The sequence below is a fragment of the Sturnira hondurensis genome, unplaced genomic scaffold (assembly GCF_014824575.4).
Source record: "Sturnira hondurensis isolate 20B ecotype Veracruz unplaced genomic scaffold, ASM1482457v3 Scaffold0006496, whole genome shotgun sequence".
Classification (NCBI taxonomy): Eukaryota; Metazoa; Chordata; class Mammalia; order Chiroptera; family Phyllostomidae; genus Sturnira; species Sturnira hondurensis.
The window spans coordinates 15,501,499-15,523,791 of record NW_028079127.1 but is presented as its reverse complement, the minus strand read 5'-3'; the positions used below and the strand labels follow the sequence as shown (position 1 = coordinate 15,523,791).

The following is a 22,293-nucleotide window of genomic DNA, read 5'->3' as shown; positions in this document are numbered from 1 at the left end:
GTTCTTGTACGCTTGGTGGCAACTAAAAAGGCATCTGGGGAACTTAAAAATCGTGTGTATTGGAAATGCTGTGAGAGCTCAGCGAACAGAAGGTGAAGTGAAACCCACAACTTTGTTTAAGCTTCTGAACTACTTGCTGTCTCCAAAGTGCCTCTCGACGGCTTCACCGGCTCTTGCAAAGGAAGGGCTTGTTCAAACCGATTTATTGGACAGCTGTCTGAGTGTTGCGCGCCCTTGAGGACTCGTCACGTAGAAGTGTTTTAAGTGCCCGCGAGTGTGTGAGTGTGAGTGTGTGTCCGGGAGCTGTGTTAGCTGAGTGGAATGGAATGGATGGGCCCCCACTCTGGACCGGCACAGGTGTCAGGTGCCGATGCATGAAGGATGGCGGGTGGGAAGTATGAGACACTCACACATGTGTGTATACACACACATGCACGCACACGTGCATGTAGCCACTGCAAAGGACTCTCCACTGGGCAGTAGCACACATCTGACAGACATGCTGGTGAAAGGAAGAGCCCTGAGTTTCAGCTCCTCTTCCTCGTTCCCTGTCCCCAAGCATGGCCACCTCTTCGTAGCAGCTCGTGTCTCAGCAGCTCGTGTCTCAGCATCTCTCACCAGCTGCTGCCCTGGCCTCACGCCCCTGTCTCTCCTCCCCGGTGCACCCTGCGGGGGCTGCCTGGGCAGCTTCCCAGCACCTCCCTGTGGGCCTGCCCCGGTGTCTGCTCTGTGTACTGGTGCATCCGGACGAGAGGCGGGGAGGGGCCCTGGGCGAACCGGGGTGCTGTCGCCCAGGAAGGAAAGAAGGCACGTGTGACAGTGAGGGGAAAGCCCGCCCTAACATCCCGTGTAGGAAAACCCTAAAACCCTGGCATGGAGGTTCAGGGAGAAACAACTTTGAGCTGAATCTTAAAGTGGTGACTGGCACCCCAGGGGGCACACGCCGTCTGCCCACTCCGCACCCAGCTCCAGGCCCGGGGCCTGGCCGGGTTGTGGTGCCCTGGGAAGCCTGAGGCCTCCTCTGAGCCCTGCCGGTTGTCACCCCTGTTTTACAAAAGAGGGCTGGAGCCTCTGACCGTTAGGAAATTTCCTAAAATTCATGTAGCTAATAAAGGATTGAGCTAGGATTAAAAAAACAAACAGAACTACCAGGCAGCCTCACGGCACAGCTCCTGGACGTGACGAGCCTTACGCTAAAGTGGGACCGGCCCTGAGAGGATGTGGTGGTGTGCTGGCCTGCGTGGACCTCGCTAGGGATGTCCTTGGGTGGGGTGACGATGCGTCGTGTATGATTTTCGTAATTCCGGAGGTTGGGACTCCCAGCGCCCGGGTGCCGGCCCAGTTCCAGCCCGGGGAGGCCCCTCGGTCCCGGGGCACAGCCATCTTCCTGCCTCATCCCATCAGCAGGGCCCCACCCTCACAGCGTTGTTGAAACCTAAGTAACCCCCAGACCCCGCCTTCGAGTATGGTCTCGCTGTGGGCTGAGGCTTCCACACAGGGGTTACTTCGGGGGGGCGCTGATTTAATCCCAGGGGAAGGGGGGGCGTGGAGTTGCCTCCTGCGTGGGTGTGACGGGCCTGCGGCAGCTTCGATGACGCAGACGGCCATGCACGTGGGGACTGTCCCCGGGCTCTAGATGTGTTCAGTTCCTTTTCCCGATGAGTTTATGGGGTAGGTCTGTCTGGTTGTCATCGCCTCACACGGAGAAGCTGAGGCACAGAGAGGCTGTCATTGTGCTTCAGGTCGGGTTCAGAAGGGAACACGCGTTGTCTGTGGCCCCCCAGCCCCCCTTCACCCGCCCCACCCCCTTTTTCCAGGACCCCCGAAGCAGGCAAGGCCGCCTGTCGCCCCGGGGCCCTCTGGGTGTGGTTTGTTCGCTTTCAAGTTTTGAAGGAGAGCGGCTGGATTTTCTGGTCTCCAAGTAGGTTTTTGTTATTAACTGTTCTTTCACCAGTTTTTAGTTGTGTGAGCGTGTGCGAGCTGTGGGGGTGGAACAGTGCCCGAGCACGCATGGACCGGTAGGGGCGCGGCCCCACGCGGGGCATCGGGAAGGGGCAGTTCCGAGGTCTCGGCAGGTGAGCAGGAGCCGCGTGCGTTTCTGAGAGAGAGACCATCTGTCTTCTCGTTCCGGGGCCACTCTCACTCCGCATGGCCGATCCGCGAGCTCCTTCTTTCCTTTAATTCTGCAGCCGGGCACAGCTGTTGGCAGGATTCCTGTTGGGTGGGAACCTGCACACTCCGCTACCAGCAGCATAAATGAATCTAACGTGGTGTTTTGTGCGTCTCGTGGGGTTTTGAAAGCTCTTGGCTGCTCATTTGCCGGGTTTCCCGTTGGCTCCGCCTTGGTGGTGAGTGGTCGCCCGCGGGCAGAGTGGGCAGGGAGTGCTTGCTGGAGATCCTTCTCTCTGTGGGGACAGACTGGTGGCCTCCGTGGCGTCCCTGGTTTCTCCCTTGAAGCTGTGTCCCTCTGCAGACTGGTGAGGGTCTGTTGTCTGAGATGCAGCACGTGAAACCACAGTTTCGCTCACACCAGGCGGCTACACAGAGTGGCGCCGCCCGCCACCTCCCAGGAGACTGGCGGTTCCGTCCTGGGGTTCACGCCGTGTAGATACTGCGCCCTGTCTCCCAAGTCGCTCTTCCTGGGTTAGGTATGATTAAAAGTTTGATGCGAGGGCTGAAAAACATGCAACAGTGATGTCAAACACCGCTCGTTACCGTGCCGCCGCCTTGGAAACGTGGCCCATCCCCGTCCCCGACCCCCACGCCGGTGCGGCTGTTGCTGCCTCTCCACCCGGCAGACAGGCCCCTTCGAGAAGCAGGGTCGGTCCACTTCCAGGTGGTGATGTGGGGGCTTCCGGCCCGTGCCCCCTCATCTCTGCGTCATGAGGTGCAGCGGCCCAGACAATGTGCACCCGGGTGAGCGTGGCCGCGTCCCGATACAACTTCACTGATGGACGCTGATGTGTGTGTATGCTGTCATTTACACGTCATGAACTCATCTTCTTCTGGTTCCCAGGTCCCAGTAGCCTGTGGGGGTTCGAGGGAAGACACCTGGGGATTGGATTGCGGGGCTCACTCGTCTTGCTTGGAAACGCTCCTGGCACCCGGCTGTGGGTGGGCTCCGGCTCCTGTGCCCTGGGAGGGACCCGGCCAAGGGTGGAAACAGAGGTGCGAACGTGGGGTTCACGTCGGGGCTCGTGGCGGCGGGTTCCACCGTTTCCGCCATGACTGTCAGTGTGGGTGACTCCACTCTTGCTCTTCCGGTGAGTGTTCCCTTCGAATGTTCTCCCTGCTCGACGTGGCTGGAATACACGCTCCCAGTTTCTGGGCCTTTTTGATGGGCTCCTTCTCTCCCTCCGTAGGGCCCTCTCCAGGGTTCGGAGCATCTGAAACAGGAGAGTCCACAGCTTTCTCTTTCCTGTGAGTTTGTTTGCTCTCAGAAGCTTCTGGCCATGGTCTCACAGCCCCAGTGTCATGCGCACACAGTCACACAGAGAGTGGGCTGTGTGTGTGTGTGTGTGAGAGAGAGAGAGAGAACTCTCCTCCGAGGATGTTTTCGTTCTCCTAACCAAAATAGACACAGTTTTTAAAGGACGTGAGTTCAGTGACGTATCTGTCCGTCCAGTGTGCCAGTTACAAAACAGAAGTCCCACCCAAAGTAGGAGTTCTTGGTTCGGAATAGCACACGACAGTCACCCTTGTGCGTGGTGCGGCCAGGCAGAGTGGATGAGAAAGCCGCCGGCCCGCTGTGAAGCCGGCTCTGGTTTCGGGAAGGAGCTCTGCCAGGGCTTTCGGCCGCCGGTCACCCGCCAGGGAAAATGCAAAGAGCCTTAGTCCCCAGGAAGAACCAGGAGTGCCTTGTTCATGCCTTTAAGTTGTCTTACTGCTGCGGACGTGACTTTAGACCAGGTTTGTTGTCTCACCTGTGGCCAGGCTGCTAGCGGTCAAGGGCACCCGCAAACAGAGCTGCCCCTGCAGAAGGTGCCGGCCTGTGGGCAGCCAGTGCCTTTGTTTGCCAAGAGCAGGTACGAGTCCCTGCCTTTCCTCTTCAGCTCTGGAACACAGGTTTCTAAAAAATATTTTGATTTATTGTTTGAAAGATTTTATTCATTTGTTTTTAGGGAGAGGGGAAGGGAGGGAGAAAGAGAGGGAAAGAAGCATCAGTGTGTGGTTGCCTCTCACGCGCCCCCTACTGGGGACCTGGCCCACAACCCAGGCCTGTGCCCTGACCGGGAATCAAACCGGTGACCCTTTGGTTTTGCAGGCTGGCACTCAGTCCGCTGAGCCACACGAGCCAGGGCTGGGACGTAGCTCTTTACCATACTTCCACTGACCGGGGCTATTTCTGGCTGTTTCCCTCCCACAGGTGAGGGGCCCTTCCATGGCCCTGTGTTCGTCCGAGAGCCCAGCAGCAGCATGGTCCCCGTGGGGTCCGAGGATAAAGGGGTCACTCTGAGCTGTGAAGCAAGAGGCAGCCCTGCCCCTCATTACAGGTACAGTGAGACTCGAGTTAAGAACACGGCGGTGAGGCCATGGGGGTGCTTTTGAGTGGGTACACCGACGCCTTCGGGGAGAAGCAACACGAAGCTCTGGTCACACCTGGTGTTCACCAGACCTGATGCGTGCATACCAGGTGGCGGGCACAGAGACTCCTCCACGTCCCAGGAAGGGCTGTGGGGGAAAGGGAGACCCGCAGAATCTCTTCCACGCACAGTGATTCTTACTGACTGAGGGCGCGATTGACGTGGGAACTTGGGCTTCCGTGCAGGGGTGGGGGTGAGAGTACACGTGACCGAAGGGGCGTGGGAGTCACAGTTTAGAGACACAGGGTGCAGTGCCTGACCTGCTTCCTCACCGTTTTCCTGGCGTGTGTGGGGAGGTTTGCTACACGCAGAGGAAACTGTGCTCTTCGTAAGGTCATTTGCTTCTTCTTGAAGAGGCAAACGTTTATCCGATTTTTTCACGTGGAGTCTGCGTTTTGCAGGTGAGGGGGGTGGGGCAGGTGATGGGTACACACACACACACACACACACATAAATATTCAGGTAGGTAGGTAGGTAGAGAGTAGGCAGGTACACAGGCAGCCACGAGGAGGAACATTAAGGGCCACCTGAAACCGCCGGTAGATGGAATGCAACACCTTCCCCAAGATGCAGAGGGAGCTTCCACCGCCTTATAAGAGCCTGTCCGCTGGGCGCCCGATCCGGTCCCCCTGGACCAGAGCCACCTTGTCCGGGAAAGATGTCTTTGTCGTTGCCCCCTGGGTAAGAATAGCTCTTAAGTGGCCATGTTAGAAATCTGAGCGTTTAGATGGTCTCAAGACACTTGTTTGTCTTAGGGTGTAACTGACGGTTTTATTCTTCCTATTGCCTGTTCCCGCCAGGTCCCCCACCCCGCATTCAAAGGTTAGGGACTGTGCGGTCTCACTGTCCCTGCTGGTGACACCGGAGGAGGTGGCCCTGCGTGGCCTCAATAGTTGGATCAAATACCAAGTGCTTTCCACGACTTGCCATTGGGTGACAACTGTCCATTGAAAGGCCCCAAAGAGCAGGGCCTCTGGTCACTCGGGTGCCTTTTAGCCCTGAAGGCACCACCGCTTGGGGCTGGATGGGGTAAACCTGCCAGGGCCCGACCTGACCGGGCGGGTAACAGGACGGAAGGGGTGGCCTGCTGGAGCACCCGCAAAACCTGGGCCGGGGACGGGACTGTCCAGCAGCAGCCCCAGCACCCCAGGTCGTGGCACCTGCCCCACGCAGCCATGACCACGCTGGAGTCTCCGTCCAGTGTCACACGGCTTTTCAAGCGATGCTTTAAGATGTTTTCTTTGGGGCACCTCTCCACTTCCGACGTTGACTCTTCTTTTCCCACGTGACTTAGGCCAGAATAAACCAAATCTTGAGGCGGAGCATGGCCCACGTGGGCTGCCTTCAGTGTGCACTCTCCCTGGACACAGGAGCCGGGCTGCCCGACGTGCAGATACCAGAACAAAGGACAGGGAGTCGGCAGGGTGTTCGGGGGCAGGTCAGGAGTCAGGGACAACCGTAGGTTCGGGTTGCTGCTTCTGTCTGGCCCCACATTCAGACATTTTCCAGTGAGGTGACCAAGTGGCTGCCCAGCGTGCCACACTGACCTCAGCTGGGGAAGAGGACCTCTTCCCTGTGAGTGCCACAGAGGGTCTCCCCCCCTGGGGAGACGCGGACCCCAAACAGCCGTGTGGTCAGGGGCAGGTTGGGTCTCAGCTGTGACAGAGAGCAGGGGAGAAACGATTCTGTGTGGTGGCTCCTCTCACGTTTCTGAGTGGGGAGAGGAGGCTGGCAGGCGTGCCCCAGGTGTCCTTGGGCTGAGGTTCGTGTTTGAGGGCCAGGCCGAGGTCTCCGGGGCTGTGGCCTTGGGGAAGGAGAGCTGCTGCCGAGAACCCTAACCCGGCGGCGGGAAACTCAGGAATAGCGGACCCCCATCTCCCCCCTTCTCCTCAGAACCACTGAGCCCGTCACCGACCAGTTGGAACAGGGCTGTAACTATGGAAACTGACCTCTCGTCTTTAATCCCGGTGTGGCTCTGGTCTCTGTTTGTTGTTGTTGTTTTTTTTTAAATATTTATGTTTAAATTGTCCAGTGAATGACAAAAGGGAATCTATATCATAAAACCCACTCTAAAAGCTCAATTTTTAAAAGCACAGCATCACGATTTCCCTCATTTGTATCTTCAGCAATTATTGCCAGGGCCTTGCTAGTTATTTTTGGATAAAGTGTTGAATATGCAAATCCCGGGATGTGCCGCAATTATTCTCATCACTTCAGTAAACATATTAACAAGGGCCGCGTTGGAGCACAAATGCACTTGCTTATTAACTCGAAGCCGCATCTGAAACCACAAATTGCTCCTGTGATTAAATTCCTAATTTTCTTGTCAAGACCCAAGTCGAGTATTGCCTGTTGGTTGAAAAGGGTTTGGTGTCGGCCGATGTCCGAGACCCAGCCTGGCCCCCGAAAGAGTTTCACGCACTGTGTTGTTCTGTTGGCTTTGTTCGATGCTGGAGTCCAAGGTGACATTCCTCTTTCTCTGGAAGAGTGTTTTTAGCCCCGTTTCCCTCAGATTTGGGGTGGCAGTGTGGGCGTCCTGTGGGACAGAGGCTCTGTGCCATCCGCCGAGGGTGACTTGTATCCTGGGATTGTGTGGGAACGGCCCAAGTCACTCCATCTATTGGTGGTGGTGTTGGTTTCCCCCTCCAGGGGCGACGTTCTCCAGCCTGGCTCCCCAGTTCAGGCGGAAGAGCGGATTTAGGACTTGGTGCCTTCAATCACGCTGGCGACAGGATGTGTCTCTAGTTATTGCTGCTGTTTCCCCCCGGGGGGCGTTCAGTGTGGGAGGCCGCCCTCTGTGCTGACACCTAACGTGGCAAGTGAATCGGGACCAGCGGAGCGAGAACAGTGATGCCTGCCGTCCCCATCTCAGACATGTTTGCTGACTGTTCGGGACCACGACCGGGTGGGAGGGCGGGGTCCAGCCTTTTGGTCAGGACACACCTGTGAGCAGCTCCCATCGCCGTCTCCCCGGCTTCGGGTGGGAGTCAGCAGGGGGCCAAACAGGTCGTTCAGGGGAGTGGGCAGTCGGGGCCTTCATAGTGACTAAGCTCACTGAGACGCACACCCGAGCTTACACACACACACACACACACACAGTGGTGTGTCCTCAGCATGGGAAGGACACCATCAATGCTTTATGGGTCAGCCGAAAACTTCCTTTGGTTTTTTCTGTAAGATGGCTGTAGGAGGACTCAGTTGTCTTTAACTTCACTCAAAACTGTTTTGTTAGATTGTGTGGTGACGGCTGTCATGTCTGCGTGAATTTGAAAAAACCTATCAGAATTGGGGGAGTGTTGTGCAGCCATTTTAATATTGAAGATGGGAGAAACTATGCAACATTATTGGCGTATTATGCTTTATTATTTCAAGAAAGGCAAAAACACGACTGAAATGCAAAGAAAAGATTTGTGCCGTGTGTGGAGAAGATGCTGTGACTGATCGAAGGTGTCCGAAGTGGTTTGCGAGGTTTGGTCCTGGAGATTCCGTGCCGGACGACGCTCCGCGGTCGGGCAGACCAGGTGAGGTCGATAGCGACCAAATGGAGACATGAGTTGAGAACAATCCACATTCCACCCCTGGGGAGAGAGCCAACGTGTTCAAAGTATCCAGACAATAGAGTTGTTGGGGAAACTGGAAAACGTGTCTGTTATTTTACGGAAACACCATAGACCTTTCGGCAGACCCAAAGCTCTGTCTCCTGGATGCAGGGAGTGGAGTTTCCATCGTCCAGAGGAGACCCCTCCTGTGTCGGGCACCTGATGCTCAAGTTCAAGATTCCGACCTGCTGGTTCGAGGGCACCCATGATGTGTCACGTCAACTGTTCTCAAATTGCCTGGGGGGGACCCCCACTGACTGCGCCCTTCTGTGGCTGGGCTCCCTGTTCCCTCACTCCGCCTGCCCAGCCCCGGGACAGTTTACGTCCAGTTGTGTAGGTGAGTGACTGATATCTGGAAGTTGGTCCAGGAGATCCCTGCTGTCTCGCTCGGCGAGCAGAAGTCTCACCCCGCACCCAGCCTCCCCTGGGGCTGCCGGCCCAGAACAAATCCACGCGTCTCCTCCACTCAGCAGCTCCCAGCCCTGGAACACACTGACTGAGACGCAGTGGGTGCATGGAGTGGGAATCACAGGCCAGTTCTCACCTGAGGACCCTACAAGCAGATCCCAGTGCGTGCAGAGCGAGCGTCTGGCACCGAGGGCTCCCTGTGAGTGTCTGAGCCCGCTCCCGCGGTCACTGCATGATGACTGTGTGGAGGGGCGTCCTCTTGGCTGCAGGTCGCCGTGTGAAGCCTTTGGGAATGCAGTGCTACTTCCATGACGTTTTAAACAATTTCCATGTTTCAAAAGGATTTCGTTGTAAGATTCTCAAGTTCCTTTTAAACTGCAAAATCCCTTTATAAAAGTGGGCTTCTGCCCTGGCTGGTGTAGCTCAATGGATTGAGCGCAGGCCTGCAAACCAAAGGATCACGGTTCAATTCCCAGTCAGGGCACACGTCTGGGTTGCTGGCCAGTTCCCAGCAGGGGACTCATGAGAAGCAGCCACACATTGATATTTCTCTCCCTCTCTCCTTCCCTTCCCCTCTGAAGATAAATAAATAAAATCTTTTTTTAAAAGATTGAATTGTGAATCATTTTTAAAATAAAAGTGGGATTCTGCAACTTTTACCAAGGACTGTGAAGGGACAAAACTAAAAGAACACCTTCCCCTAAAAGGTCCCCCAGTTTACTCCCTGAATGTGCCCCTCGGTCAGAGTTCACTGCTGAGTGCCGTGCCCACCGGCCCCCAACGGCTGGGTGACACTTCACCGCAGAACCGCAGTCGCTGTGTGGACACAGACTCAGGAAGGAAGTGGGGGGTGTGCCTCCAGTTTTCCCGCCCATTTCCTAGGCAGGTGGAAATGTCAGGAACATTTGGAAATCAGGCTGAAGTGGGAATATTTTGCATTATTATTTTCTCAGGATAAAACCCAGGCCCAGAAATGTCTTACATACTTGAGAGTTTAAACAAATATGACTCTTTTGAATTCACATACTTTCAGCAAGAGGAAAAGAATCAATATTTAATAAGATATTGGGAAGTTCTGTACCACCTGAGGACGAGTGCCATTAGTGAGGAACTCTGTTGGGAAGGCGAGAAACCAGTGTAAGGCTTTGCTGAAAGAAAAGGAATGTTCTTCAAGGAATCTCCAGCGAGCATGAGCTCTGAGGGTCTGCGGGAGGAAACGCTGCTCCGCTTGGGTGCGGCAGGGCCGGATTTGGGAGCCAGGCATTTTTGCCTTTTTGGCGGCTAGAGAATGCGAGGACTGTGACCGCATGATGAAGACCAAGCAGAAGGAAGGGAGAACGTGTGTGTGACTGGAACAAACCTTCTCTGTTTTCCTCTTAGTCAGAACTTTGGGTCGATGGCTGAGATGAGGTGTTTGCTCACCCACTTCCCGGCTTCTGACTCTTCCCAGCTGTGGGTGAAGAAGGAAGAAGAAGCTCCTTCGAGTTTTGTGCATCTTCACGATTTCCCACACGGCCGCTGTGCCTTTGGTCCCCATCAGCTGAACACAGAAGCACAGTTTTCAAAGGACACCGCCAGGCTCGCGGAGCCAGGCCACAGACCTGCTGACTGCAGAGCTAGCTTCTCTCTCTCCCCCATGCGAGCTGAACTTTGTAGGCAGCGGAGACACAGGTGCCCTTTGTCATGAGACTAGCCCATCGTTCCTGACTTGAGAGTGTGATTCCCACTGCAGGCGCGAAGCCCCTCCCTAACCCGTGACCGTTGACAGGTTAGGTTTTCGCCGTGACACCCTGTCGGGTTTACTCTCTAAAGGTCAAGCCCCATGGTCCCTGGCTTCTCCAACAGGTACATGTGAGACACAGGATCTGCTGAGACAGTCTGCTCCATGTGAGAGGGGGTCTTGGGGGGCACCGAGGGGGGGAAGCTGATGTAGAACCAACAGGCACTTGGAGGAGAGAGAAGCCGAGAGACAGCTGGCGGCCAGTGAGGGCGTCTCCTCCACGTTAGCGGTGGCACCCCTGTTGGCTGAATGCCCCCCCCAGTGAAGAGCTCAGCATCACTGTCTGCATAAATTGACAGAGAAGCCCTCTGGCAAAGCTGGCATTTTTTCCATCTGCATGTTAAAAACGTAGGTCTGTGGGGGGTTAGTGAGCGGCCCATGGTCACAGAGCTGGTGGAGGGTCGGCTCAGCCCACGGAGTGGGGCGCATTGGGGTCGAGTCCCTTCGGGGTTCGTTAGGCTGTTACCTGGGGGAGTGGCTGGGGCCTGGGACCTAGATAGGAGTCTGGGCAGGAACCAGGAAATGGGGAAAACCCACCAATGTGAAGCTTTCTGGCGGCAGGGACCCATCTCACCGTGGGCTCAGACACCGGAAGCTGGCCTGGCACACAGGCGCTCAGCGTTTTCTCGATGAAGAGAGGCAGGGAGGATGGAGGACTTTCTGAGTGCGGTTGTGGAACGCAAAATAGGCCAAGTGCGGGCACGCCTACCTGCTCGTGTCCCCAGAGGTTGCCCGTGGTGGCTCCTCGGGTGGAATGTGGGCCAGATCGTCTCCAACTTAGCTTTACATTAAACACTGGGCGTTCTCATCAGGATGCCAGCTCTGTCTCAGAAGATCCAGGGTGGAGCCCAAGATTCCAGGTATCCAACAGACTCCCAGGTGATGACAGTGGCCATGATGATGACGATGACACTCCTCAGAGCACACTGTGGGTCAAGCAAACAGAGGATTTGGACAGAATGTGGATGGACAATTCTCCCGTGTTTCATTTCCTTTTCAGAATTTCTGTAGTTCTCAAAGTTGGGGAAGAATAAGATGAGAGGGGTTTGATACATGCTTATTATTAAAACTCTAAGGGCAGAATTAAAGTTAAAGTAGAAGAAAATGACCCCAAATATCCATGTCGATACGGACTTGCCTTGGGAAGGATCCTGAGAGAGTCGTTCTATGCACAAAGCAGAACCCACGCAGCCTCCGCCACGAGAAGGAGGTCACAGCTCCTTCTGTTCTTTTTTTTTTTGTAATTTTCTTTTTAAATTCAGAAGGAAAGAGTTGGGTTTTTTTCTCTTAATTGTAACTTGGTCTCTTAGGAGAAATGCTGGGTTAGTAGACCTGGGAGGCTTATATAAATAAAAAAGACAAATCAAGGAATCCTTGACTTTGAAAAGGAGCAAATGCCAAAATACTTGTTGAACACCGAGACTGAGCTTACGCGTTTGTGCATTTCCTAGAGTTCCCGTCATCACGGTTGCACCGCGCACTGCCTCAGACACGGAACGCGGCTTGGACATGCAGCCTAGTGCGGTGATGGACCTTCTCACGGCCAAAAAGGCCAGATTTCCTGCATTCGCCCCTAACACGTCCTCCTCTCTGTCCATGAGAGCTATTAAAATACCTTAAAATGAGGTGTATCACGTTCGTACACAAAAACGTTTGTTTAGAGTAGTCCTAATGTATGTGTGTTTTTAAAACTTGATGTAAATGGTTTCAAACTGCGTGTTTTATTTTGCAGTTTTATTAAGCATAGTTACTGAGACTTTTTCATGTTAATACAAGTTCATACATTTTCACAGCTGTTTAATATTTCATTTAACTTCTGCACATTCACTTGGGGCAATGTTCACACTTCACCTCTCTATGCGCCTTTGCAATACGCAGTGTGTCCAGGTTAAATGTTCCCTGTGTTAGCCCTGGCTGGTGTAGCTCAGTGGATCGAGCATGGGCTGCGAAGCAAAGGGTTACTGGTTCGATTCCCAGTCACATGCCTGGGTTGCGGGCCAGGCCCCCAGTAGGGGACACATGAGAGGCAACCACACATTGATGTTTCTCTCCCTCTCTTTCTCCTTCCCTTCCCCTCTCTCTAAAAATAAATAAATAGAATATTTAAAAAATGTTCCCTGTGTTAACGAGACACCTTCCAATGCCCCACGACATGACTCGGGCTAGAACCGAAGTGGGTGTCACTTCTGTTCCGGCCGGTTAATCCTCGTGGGGCCGTTGCCAACTCACCGGCTGCCGGACCAAGCGCCTCATCTAGGAAACGGGCCTGTGCCTCCCATTTTCTCAGAATTGCCGTAAAGAGCAATGAAGGTGTCTGTCGTCAGGTGCTGAAATTTGCGGAACAGGTAGCAGTGGGACTTTATTATTAGGGTGAGGGCTTCCTAATGAGAATAATAGCATTATTGGGACAGGAGGTGGGTGGCCGGGCGTGTGGGGTGAGTGTGTCTGGGGACTGTGGCACGCGGGTGAGTTTTTAGTGACGATGTCCACCTCGGCGCGTCCCACAGACTCGCTGGTTAAAACTCCCGGGGTTCCTGTTAGGAAGCCCGTTTGAGGCCAGCTGCTTTCTTCCTCCTTTTGTCCCTTTGCCTTCCCTTTGACGAGTGCGCCTCTGGGTGCCCCTGCCTGGTCTGTTTCCAACCCCCAGGTGGCAACTGGGGTCCATGACTCAGTGTCCTGTTTAGCAGGTAGCACGGAGATGGCTTGGAAGCGCCTCGGGCGGGTGTTCACCCTGACAACGGAAATAAACAGCGGAGCGCGGTCCCGATTAATTTATTAAGTGTGCCCCGTCCGTCTGGATAACCCACAGGAGCGGGCTCTTTCCCGTTCCAGGCCAGTGACTTACCGCCTGTGCTGGGGGAGGTAGTTACCTCAGCTTTCTGCCTCTCCCGGCTGCCCGGGCCCAGCCCAGGGAGCGACTAAATCCTTCCCACCCGCTCGGGAAATCCTGAGTCGCCCTGAACTTCTTGCTGCCGCGCTGCTGTGGTTTCCACCCCCAGTCCCCTCTGGCTGCTGGGTGCGGTTGGCCTTTAGCTGTGACAGGATGCGGGGACGTGCTCGTTACCTGCGGTGTCGAGGGGAGGCCCCGTGTACAGTGGGCCGCTTTAAAGAAACTCACTCTAAGGGGGACACTCCTTGACTCTTTCCTAGGTGGCAGCTGAACGGGAGTGACATCGACCTGCGCGAGGACTCTCGGTACCGCCTGAGTGGAGGGAGCCTCGTGCTGGTCGGTCCCCACAGGGGCCGGGACGCCGGCAGCTACCAGTGCTTCGCGACGAACTCGCTGGGCACCGTCGTCAGCAGAGAAGCCCGACTCCAGTTTGCCTGTAAGTGCCGGTTCTCCGTGCGTGAGCCCCGGGTGTGGGCGGGATGATGTGAGTGCTCGGTGAAGGTCCAGCTTTGCCCTGCCGCCTGCTGACCAGACCCCGTCTCCCTTCACCCACCTGAAGGGGCCTCCACTCCTGGCTGGGCAGCAGGGGAGTGACCTGTCAGCCCCCACGGGCCTGCGTGTCTGTGCGGGCCATGCCCTGCCTGGGGCCTCGTGTCCAGGTGGGGGCCACCCAGGTCTGGCTGGGTGGGCACGGGGAGAGGGGAGGGTGGCTCAGTGTCCCGCACAGGGAAGACGGTTCTGTGTAACCTCTCCAAGGGCCTCGGGTGCCGGCGGGTCCTGCCGACGGCAGGGATGTGGGGCGGTGGGACCGAGGGCAGGTCACAGCGCATCTTTTACAACAGCTGGGTTGGGACACACCCACACGGCCACCAACTCCCCAGAAACGGTGTCGCCGTGTGGTTTGTAGTGTGGCTACAGGGACACCCAACTTCGCCTGAGCATTTTGCTCCATGGAGAAGTTCCCTGTCATCATCCCCAAAAGAAACTCTCCCCCGAGACTCACCACTCCTGTCCCCCCGGGCCTTCCCCATCTGCTCCGGGAAACCGCGGGCCTCCTGCCTGTGTGTGGCCTCGCTGAGAGTGGCCACCCGTCCCTGGGGTGAGCCGTGCGGGGTCTCTGGGCTGACCCGTCGGGAGCTCCGTGGGATGTTTCTGGGATTCCCTTGGCACGATGCCTGGGACACTCGCGTGTCTGTGACACACGTCAGCACTTCCTTCACTTTCACGTGCTCCGTGCTGTCCCCGTGTCCACGGACGGCCACCGGGTTGCGTCCGCTTTGGGGCCGGCGGGTTCTGCGGCCGGCGGTGTGTGGGCGAGGGTCTTCGCAGGTGTGGCGGCTCACCCCTCCTGCGTTCACACCTGAGGCCGGGCTGGCGGGACTGTGTGACCCCCACGCAGCCTTCGGGGGGCGTGCCGTGCTCGCACGATGCCCTGCCCACTCAGGTCCGCTCCGGCAGTGTCTGGGGGCCCCGCCTCTGCCATCTCAGGGAACGTGCGCTGCTTCTGTTTTTGACCGTGAGCGTCAGCGAGGGTGCCTCGGGAGAGTTCAGTGGTCACGTGGACTTAGGGGAATGACCTCCAGTTTACGTGGGACACGGGCGTCCCCCCGCCACGTCTATTCTGATTCAGAGGAGGCATCACAGCCGAGGGGCGGGCACGGGGGGCGGGGTTGAGGCACATCTGATGCCTTCTAGTTCTGAAGCGGAAAGGAGTCGCAAAAATGATTCTAACGAGAAAATGTTTACCCGTGAATTGGCCACTTCTAAAATCACTCCACGGGGAGACTCCCCTCGCTCCTGCCGTGCCCATCTCTCAAGGGCTTTGCCCTCCCGTCAAGCTGTCAGTGGTGATCTCCTGCAAGTCCCCGAAACCGTGCTGCAGGTGAGACGCAGAGACACTGAAAAGCGAAATCCTGGTTTTACCGGAGATCCCAGATGGACGGCGATAAACGCATCCAGGGCGGGAGCTGATAACGTGTGAACCCACCGGTCTGTTTGAACCTCACTCCCAGGGGCCCCTGGACTCAATGCCACAGAAGGTGCCGCCTGTGAATGACAGTGAATGAAAACAAATGAATCGATGGTGCCGGTTCTAACCAAGCCGATGGGTCAGACCACCAGCTTAGGGGATAGAAGCTCAAGTTAATAAAACCACAGAAATGCAATTAGCCCAAACCACGTTGTAATCACTCCAACAGCACGAATGACCAATTTTCTTCGACTGAGTAATTTGATGTAACAAAGAGGAAACAGGAGGGAGGGGGGAAATCCGTGAAGCGAAAGCCCTGCTGGGCCAGGAGCGCGTGGGGCCGCTGTTGCCACGGACGGGGCAGCCGCTGGCAACAGACGTGCCCTCCCTGCAGTTGTCAGGCTTTTAAAAAAGATTTTATTTATTTATCTTTAGAGGGGAAGGGAAGGAGAGAGGGAGAGAGATATCAATGTGAGGTTGCCTCTTGTGGGTCCCCTGCTGGGAACTGGCCTGCAACCCAGGCATGTGCCCTGACTGGGAATCGAACTGCGATCCTCTGGTTCTCAGGCCCGCGCTCAATCCACTGAGCTAGGCCAGCCAGGGCTGCAGTTGCCAGTCTGAGTTGCCAGGCAGACACGGACGGGGACCCAGGGACCAGCCACCTTCCCCCACCTCGGGCTCTCTCGAGTTCCAGGGTGACCGCTGGTCCCCTTGTGTCTGGGACGTGTTCACTCACGCCTCTCGTTGTGTTCAGAATGGTCTCGATGCCGCGTTAAATGGTCCACGCAGGGAAAGCTCAGCACTCGCCTAGAAGGGGGCTGCCGACAGGAGCAGCCTGCAGCCCTCCCCAGCGTGTGCCCGGTGTCGGGGGGAGGGGGCTGCCCCTCACCCCACAGAGTCCGTGGCGTGGGGACCTGTAGGAGTCGGTTGGGATCTTGGTATCAGGTACGGCTGTGTTTCACCTGCAGAATTTATAATATAAAAAAACAATTTCTGGACACTGGGAGTTATTTCTCTGACCAAACGACCTTGAACATTGTCGGGGAAATCAGAACACGATTTGTGACCCGAATATAAGTAATTGCGACTTTCTCACAGTCCCTGACTCTGCTGTGTAGTTTTTCCTCCTTTAAAGTTTTTAATTGGTTGGATTCCTCTAATTTGCATGTTGTCATATATTAGCTACCTTCTGGGCTGTGCAAAATACTTCCTTAAGCCGTGGCATTAAAAATTTAATGAAGTTTGTGTGCCATCAGACTTTATAAATGCTCAATGCCAAACATTTCTTACTCTTAATGGCGAGTGTGCATGCGGCACCCATGGAAGGAGCCAAAGGGCACATTTTTCTTTGGCCTCATTATTTGGAAACGGGTGGAAGGAATGGCCCATGTCACCCCCCCCACCAATACTGCAGATGATGTGGGAATCCGAGTGGGGAGTTTCTGGGAGGGGCGCCCCGTTCACGCGGGAGAGGTGAGTGCGCAGACCGGGTCTTGGGGAGGGCAGGCGCCGGCGGCGGGCACAGAGCTGCTGGTGCAGTGTGAGCACCGACTGGGGCCCGTGACCCGCCATCCAAGGCCGTGACTCGTAGGCGTAGCCCACTTCAAAAACGGTGTCCAACGGGAAGTTACTTTCTGAAACTCGCCTCCCCTTTGGCGTGCACTCAGGTTTCTCAAGTAACCAAAACGCTCTGATTTTCTTCTTCAGACTGACGGCGCCTTTGTTTCTCGGCCAAGGTCGATATTGTGATCCGGTTTATCATCAGTTTCTACAGAACATCGGGTTCCAATAATAAAGTAAACCATTAGCTACCGCAATATTGGTCTTATCCGAGAATGATATTAATATGCTATTTTAATATTAAAATAAATTCCACCATTAACGGAGTGTAGCGTATCTGTGGAAGAAATTTTATAAGATTTGCGTTTATTGGTCTTCAGAGCTCTTTTGTTTGCTTTCTGTGTATAGTTTGTGGAAGTGGGGTTCATTTTCCTCTGTGGGTCCTCTTAGAAAGTTGCCGTTTCCACGTAAAAGGAGCGTTTTAAGGCTGAATGAAACGAACACGTGTTCATTGGCCCCAACCGTTGTGGCCTAAGTCACCACAAGGAAAACAGAGAAAGTTTGTGTGTGTTTTTTTCTTGGAAAATGCCAGCTTGCTGCATTGAAACTTCCGACCAGTCATGGGCTTCCTCGTGGAAAAAACGCTGAACAACCCCACTGTTTCAGACAGTTTACTTCCCGCCCGACGCTTTGTGATGGTCCACCCGCTGCTGTCCCCACACGCAGGGCCCCCGGTGGATGAGCGGGCTCCTCAGCTCTGCCGCTTTGCGTGCTTGAGCCGGCGTGAAGGCACAGTGTCAGCCCAGCGCTCTCGCTCTGAAAGAAACACGCCACTTTCATGTCTGTCCCCTCCTTCTGAGTGGCCTGGACCCTGGGTTTCGTGACCGCAGTGCCCTTGAAGTGTGTGTGCCCGGGCAGGGAAGACAGTGAGGGCTTGGGAGTCAGGTCGTTCCGTTGGGCGTCTTCAACTGCTTTTCTGCAGCCGCTGGACTTCACGTGTTGGGTGCTCTGGGCACCGTGGAGAGTGGGCCTCCTCCCCCGCCCGGGTCCAGGCGTCCTGGCGGCCAGCCCCCTGCACCCCCGCAGTGTGGCCAGGTGTGCTCCTGCCCAGCACCTGCCGGTTCCCATTCGGCCCCTGCAGCAGAGTGTTTTGTACAGGGGGACGCGGGGCTCTGGTTCCCCACATCTGTGAAGTGGTCCAGAGCACAGACCAGAGGATTCCAAGTCTGCTCCTCGGACCAGGACATCAGGTCCACCCAGAAACCTACTGCAGATGCTCATTCCTGGGCCCCACCTCCGACCTGGTTCAGCAAACCCGGGGGCTCGGGGCCTGGGAGCCAGGATTTCAGTAAGACCACAGGAGTCCCGACGCCCAGGGCTTCAGGGGGCCATGCTCTTCCCCCTGGTTCCTTCAAGGACCGTCTGGCTCTGCTCTGCCTTTGCTCAGTAGGTCGTGCTTTGGCGGGGGGGGGGGGTCTGTGTGTGTTCCTGCGAGGTCTTCTGTGGGGGCGACTTTCCTCGCATGTGCTACGGATGAGAGTAAACATGACCGAGACATGATGTGATCTGCTTGGGGAGGAGAGGTAGCCAGTTTCTCAGCGGAAAAAGGCTTCAAGCTTCTTCCTACAGGGGCTTTTATTGGGTTGGAATTCAGGACAGCAAGGATCAAACAGTAGATAACATTTCAAAGAAATCTGAGGGCTTATTCTGAGTCAGAGTCTGTCAAGAACAGAGTTTTAGGCTTTCCTGCTCAAACCCTTAACATATGAATGAAAGCACTCTTAGCAGAGCAGATTTCACAGGTTTATAGGGAAGTCTTTGTGATGCCAGATTTTTCGCCAGGACATGCTCTAGCAAGGCAAGGAGCTGCACCCCTCCCCAACAGGTACTCAGGCTTAAGGGGATTAGAGCCGGGAAGCGCTTCTCCCAGGGGAGATGGGGACTCGGGCTTTGTCAAAGCTGCGGGGGAGGGTCCATTGCTCTTTGTTGCAGCCCCCTGAGTCCTTCCATGAAGGCCTATCTAGTCTGGCTTAGGTTGCCCTCCCGCTGTGGGGGGTCTTACGCATCTAGGACTTCTGAGCATGCTTTGGGGGCAGGGAGGAAACTGAGGCAGCGTTTGCTACCAGAGACAGGCTTTGTCTCCCGTGGCTCGAATTCCAGAGGTAGTGGCTCACTCTTAAGCCACAGGGGGTAGAGTTACAATTCCCGAAACCAGGCAGAGTGGTCCACAACAGTCTTTCTTAGCGTTTCTGAGCAAACTTGCTCCCAGTTTCTCCTGTGGTCTGGTAACCAGGACCTTCAGAGACTTTTAAACTGAATTTCAAAAACTGCACGCGTTTAGAGTGTGTGGCCAGGAGCTGCGGAGCAGGCAAGAGTGACGAGGGCCACCAGGGCCTGAGGCCCACTGCGTGCGGACGCCGGGGTCACGTCACTCTCAGAGGGTGAGGGGGCGGACGTTGCATGGTGGGTTCCCTTGCCACCAGGTCCACGTAGGACGACATGTGATGATAACACAGTGTGAGAAAAGTAAGAGGTGGGCTTGAACATGCTCTTCAGAGAAGTGTGTGATTCACTCGCCTCCCGAGGCCGGCAATTCAAACACGTCTCCTGCTGACGGCCATGCTCCAAGGCTGATGGGAGGGTCAAGGTCAAGGTCCAGGGTCAGGCGGAGGCCGGCTGTGCTCCTGAAGGTCGGGAGGAAGACAGTCGCTGCCTAAGAGCTTTCGGTGAATGTCAGAACCTTCAGTGACCCTGGACTCGGGTTTCCGTGAAGGACGCAGGGTGTCGCAGGGTTTCCTGCGCAGCGCCTGTGTGCAGAAATGTGCCGTGTGTGGCCCTCGGGTCACCACCCACCCCCACCCGCCCCACACGCCAGGATCCTTGGGGTGGGGGTGGGGGTGGGGTCTTCACTGATTCTTGCTTCCTGTTAATCATCACGCCCCAACTGGTTTTTATTCTTTTATTAAAAATGATGGCTGGTTTTCTTCTTAATTGAGCAAAGATGATTAAAGAGATTATAGTGCTCTCAAGAAGTATATAAATAATTCAGATTCAAAGTCTTCACTGCGGTGGTGTGATTTACTTAAGACTCAGAACCTCATCTAAACGTAATTAGTGTGGTTTTCGGCCGTCTTCTCTCACTCTGGGCCGTGGAACCGGCCCAGAGCAGGCCCGACGAGAGGCCGCAGAGCCGCTATTAATTTCATTGTGTGGCGCGTGGGTATTTATGAACCACGCTGCATGGCTGCTCGAGAGACGGGTTGGCTCACAGAGGGAAATCAGGGGGAGAGAGGACGAGCACAGATAAAAATACGAGGAGACCGTTTGCCAGGATTAGAGGCGGCTGGGGGGTGGTACCGCTGACGGCCGGGAGCTGTCCGGAGAGGACGCCACAGGTCCACCGGGTTCCCACCTTGGAGGAAGGACACCTGTCCAGCTGTCAGACCGGCTGGCCCTTCCTGGGCCCCGGCAGCAGGGATGCTGGATGGTGACGGGCACTGTTTGTCCAGCCTGTTGGTGTCTCTGGGCCACACCCAACAAAGAAGAGCCGTCTTGGGCCGACCGTTCAACACACACAGACACTCACAAAAACGGATGAGCCAAAAAAGGTTTTACGTACATTTACCATTTTGTGTCCGGCCACATTCATAGCCGTCCTGGGCCGTGAGTTGGACACCGGGGTCTGACAGGAAATGAGGGGCGTTCCGTGGAAGGCGCAGGACAGCTGTCTGAGGGCTTCCTAACCTGTGTGCGGTTCGGTGCCGTAGAGTTTAAACCGAGGAACCTTGGTCAAGGCTCTGTGGGCGCCGACGGCAGGGACTGCGTGCTCGGGGTTGACTGATGGGGACGTTTACGGCAACGAGCAGGTTACCGTACTGTTTATATCCAGCTATTACTGGGTTCTGGTTCATCGTAGGATATGGCAGTAAAATGACACAATAATGCACACCTTCTTTTCTTCTTTAATTGCTTTATATTGGGCTGACTTTTCCCCTCCGTTAAATGTTTTTAAAGACGCCATAAAAACTCACAGGCCGTCATTATTGCAAGTGCGACTTCTCGTTACTCTCCATTAGTCGTGAGTTGCACACTTCTGTCTGTTGAATTGACTTTTAAAGTGAGTGGACGTGACACTGTAGGTGTGACACAGCGTCGGGTGGAGGGCGGACGCAGATGCCTCTTTAAATTCCGCAGTTACGTCTCGCGGGGGCTTTTCCTCCACTGCCTTCCTCGTGAGCTCGCAGTTAGCAGTCGAAGGGCTCTGCAGCTGAACAACCAAACCCACTGTGCGAGGCCTCGGCCTCGGCTCCCGTCCGCCTCCCCCCGCAGACAGGACTTCGTCGTTTGTGTGGGTGCGTGCGCGGTGAGGGCGTGACATCTGCTTGCACAGCTAACTCGTCACCTGTGTGCCCAGGACACAGGAATGAAGCGGAAACTGGACTCTGTCTCCTGAAGCACACTTTCTGGCCAGGGTGGGGCTGGGCGGGCCCTCCGCAAATTAACACAGCCAGCCACCCTGTGTGACGACTTTGAGAAACCGAAAGCTGCCTTAGATTGGTGGGGGTGGGGGGGGGGCGATGCCTGAGCAGAGCGCTCACACCTGAACACGCGTCGTCATGTGCATTTGAGAGCCTGTGGCCTGATGGCCGCCTGGGACCCACGTCAGGCCCGGGTTCCTGGGCAGGCGGGTCCTGCTCCTGGGGAAGACGATGGGCCCTGAACCCCCGGTGAAGGGCGGCGGAGGCGACTTCAGAGGCTGGGACGCCTCCTCCGGCCCAGCCTGGAGTGATGGACAGAACAAATGCAAATACCTCAAGTGTGAGCTTCCAACTGAGCAAACACCTTCCGTTTCAATTTGCAAAGGCAGAGCTTCTGAAGATTGAAAAGGCGTGAGAAGCTTGGACTTCAGCTTGGAGGCGGTGCCCCCTCCTTTTCTCTGAGTTGGAGATCGGGGTTGGGGGGGGCGGGGGCTCCCCTCGACTCTGACAGCCAGTTGGAGGCGGGACTTTCGCCCGTGCCTGGGCTTGGTCATGTAGAACCTGGGGACAATAAGAGGGTGTGTCACCTACCTCACAGAATTACTTGAAAATCGGTTAAGAGTGTATCGTTAGAGGTTCCTGCTTGTGAACACAGACTCACGGACTCGCAGAACAGACTGACAGCTGTCAGAGGGGAGGGGTCAGGGCTGGTGACAGGGATGAAGGGATTAAATGGAGAAGAAATGAGATTTGTGGACTCAGAGGGCAGACCACAGTGTGGTGTTTACTGGAAGGAAAAGGGGTGCTGGTCGGGAGGCGGACGCGGGGCGGGGTAAAGGGTGATGGAAAGAGACCTGACTCGGGGCGGCGGACGAGCACACAATCCAGGGACCCCCTGTTACAGAGCGGCACCCCTGAAACCTGTGTAATCTTATTAACCACAGTCACCCCAATGCAGCCAATAAAAATAAAAGAAACATCTTCGTCTAACTTGAAATCAGGTATTTTTTCAGCCAATTCATAAGT

At 55.5% G+C, this 22,293-nt stretch overlaps 1 protein-coding gene across 1 annotated transcript in view; it reads left to right on the top strand.

Moving 5' to 3' along the window:
* The window catches only part of LOC118989595 (contactin-3-like), an 88,043-nt gene that overhangs the window by 5,416 nt on the left and 60,334 nt on the right, over positions 1–22,293 (top strand). The window contains exons 2-3 of the mRNA XM_037049921.1: positions 4,367–4,493; positions 13,521–13,696. Of these exons, the coding sequence (XP_036905816.1) occupies positions 4,367–4,493; positions 13,521–13,696 (303 nt within the window). The remainder of the gene's footprint in view (positions 1–4,366; positions 4,494–13,520; positions 13,697–22,293) is intronic.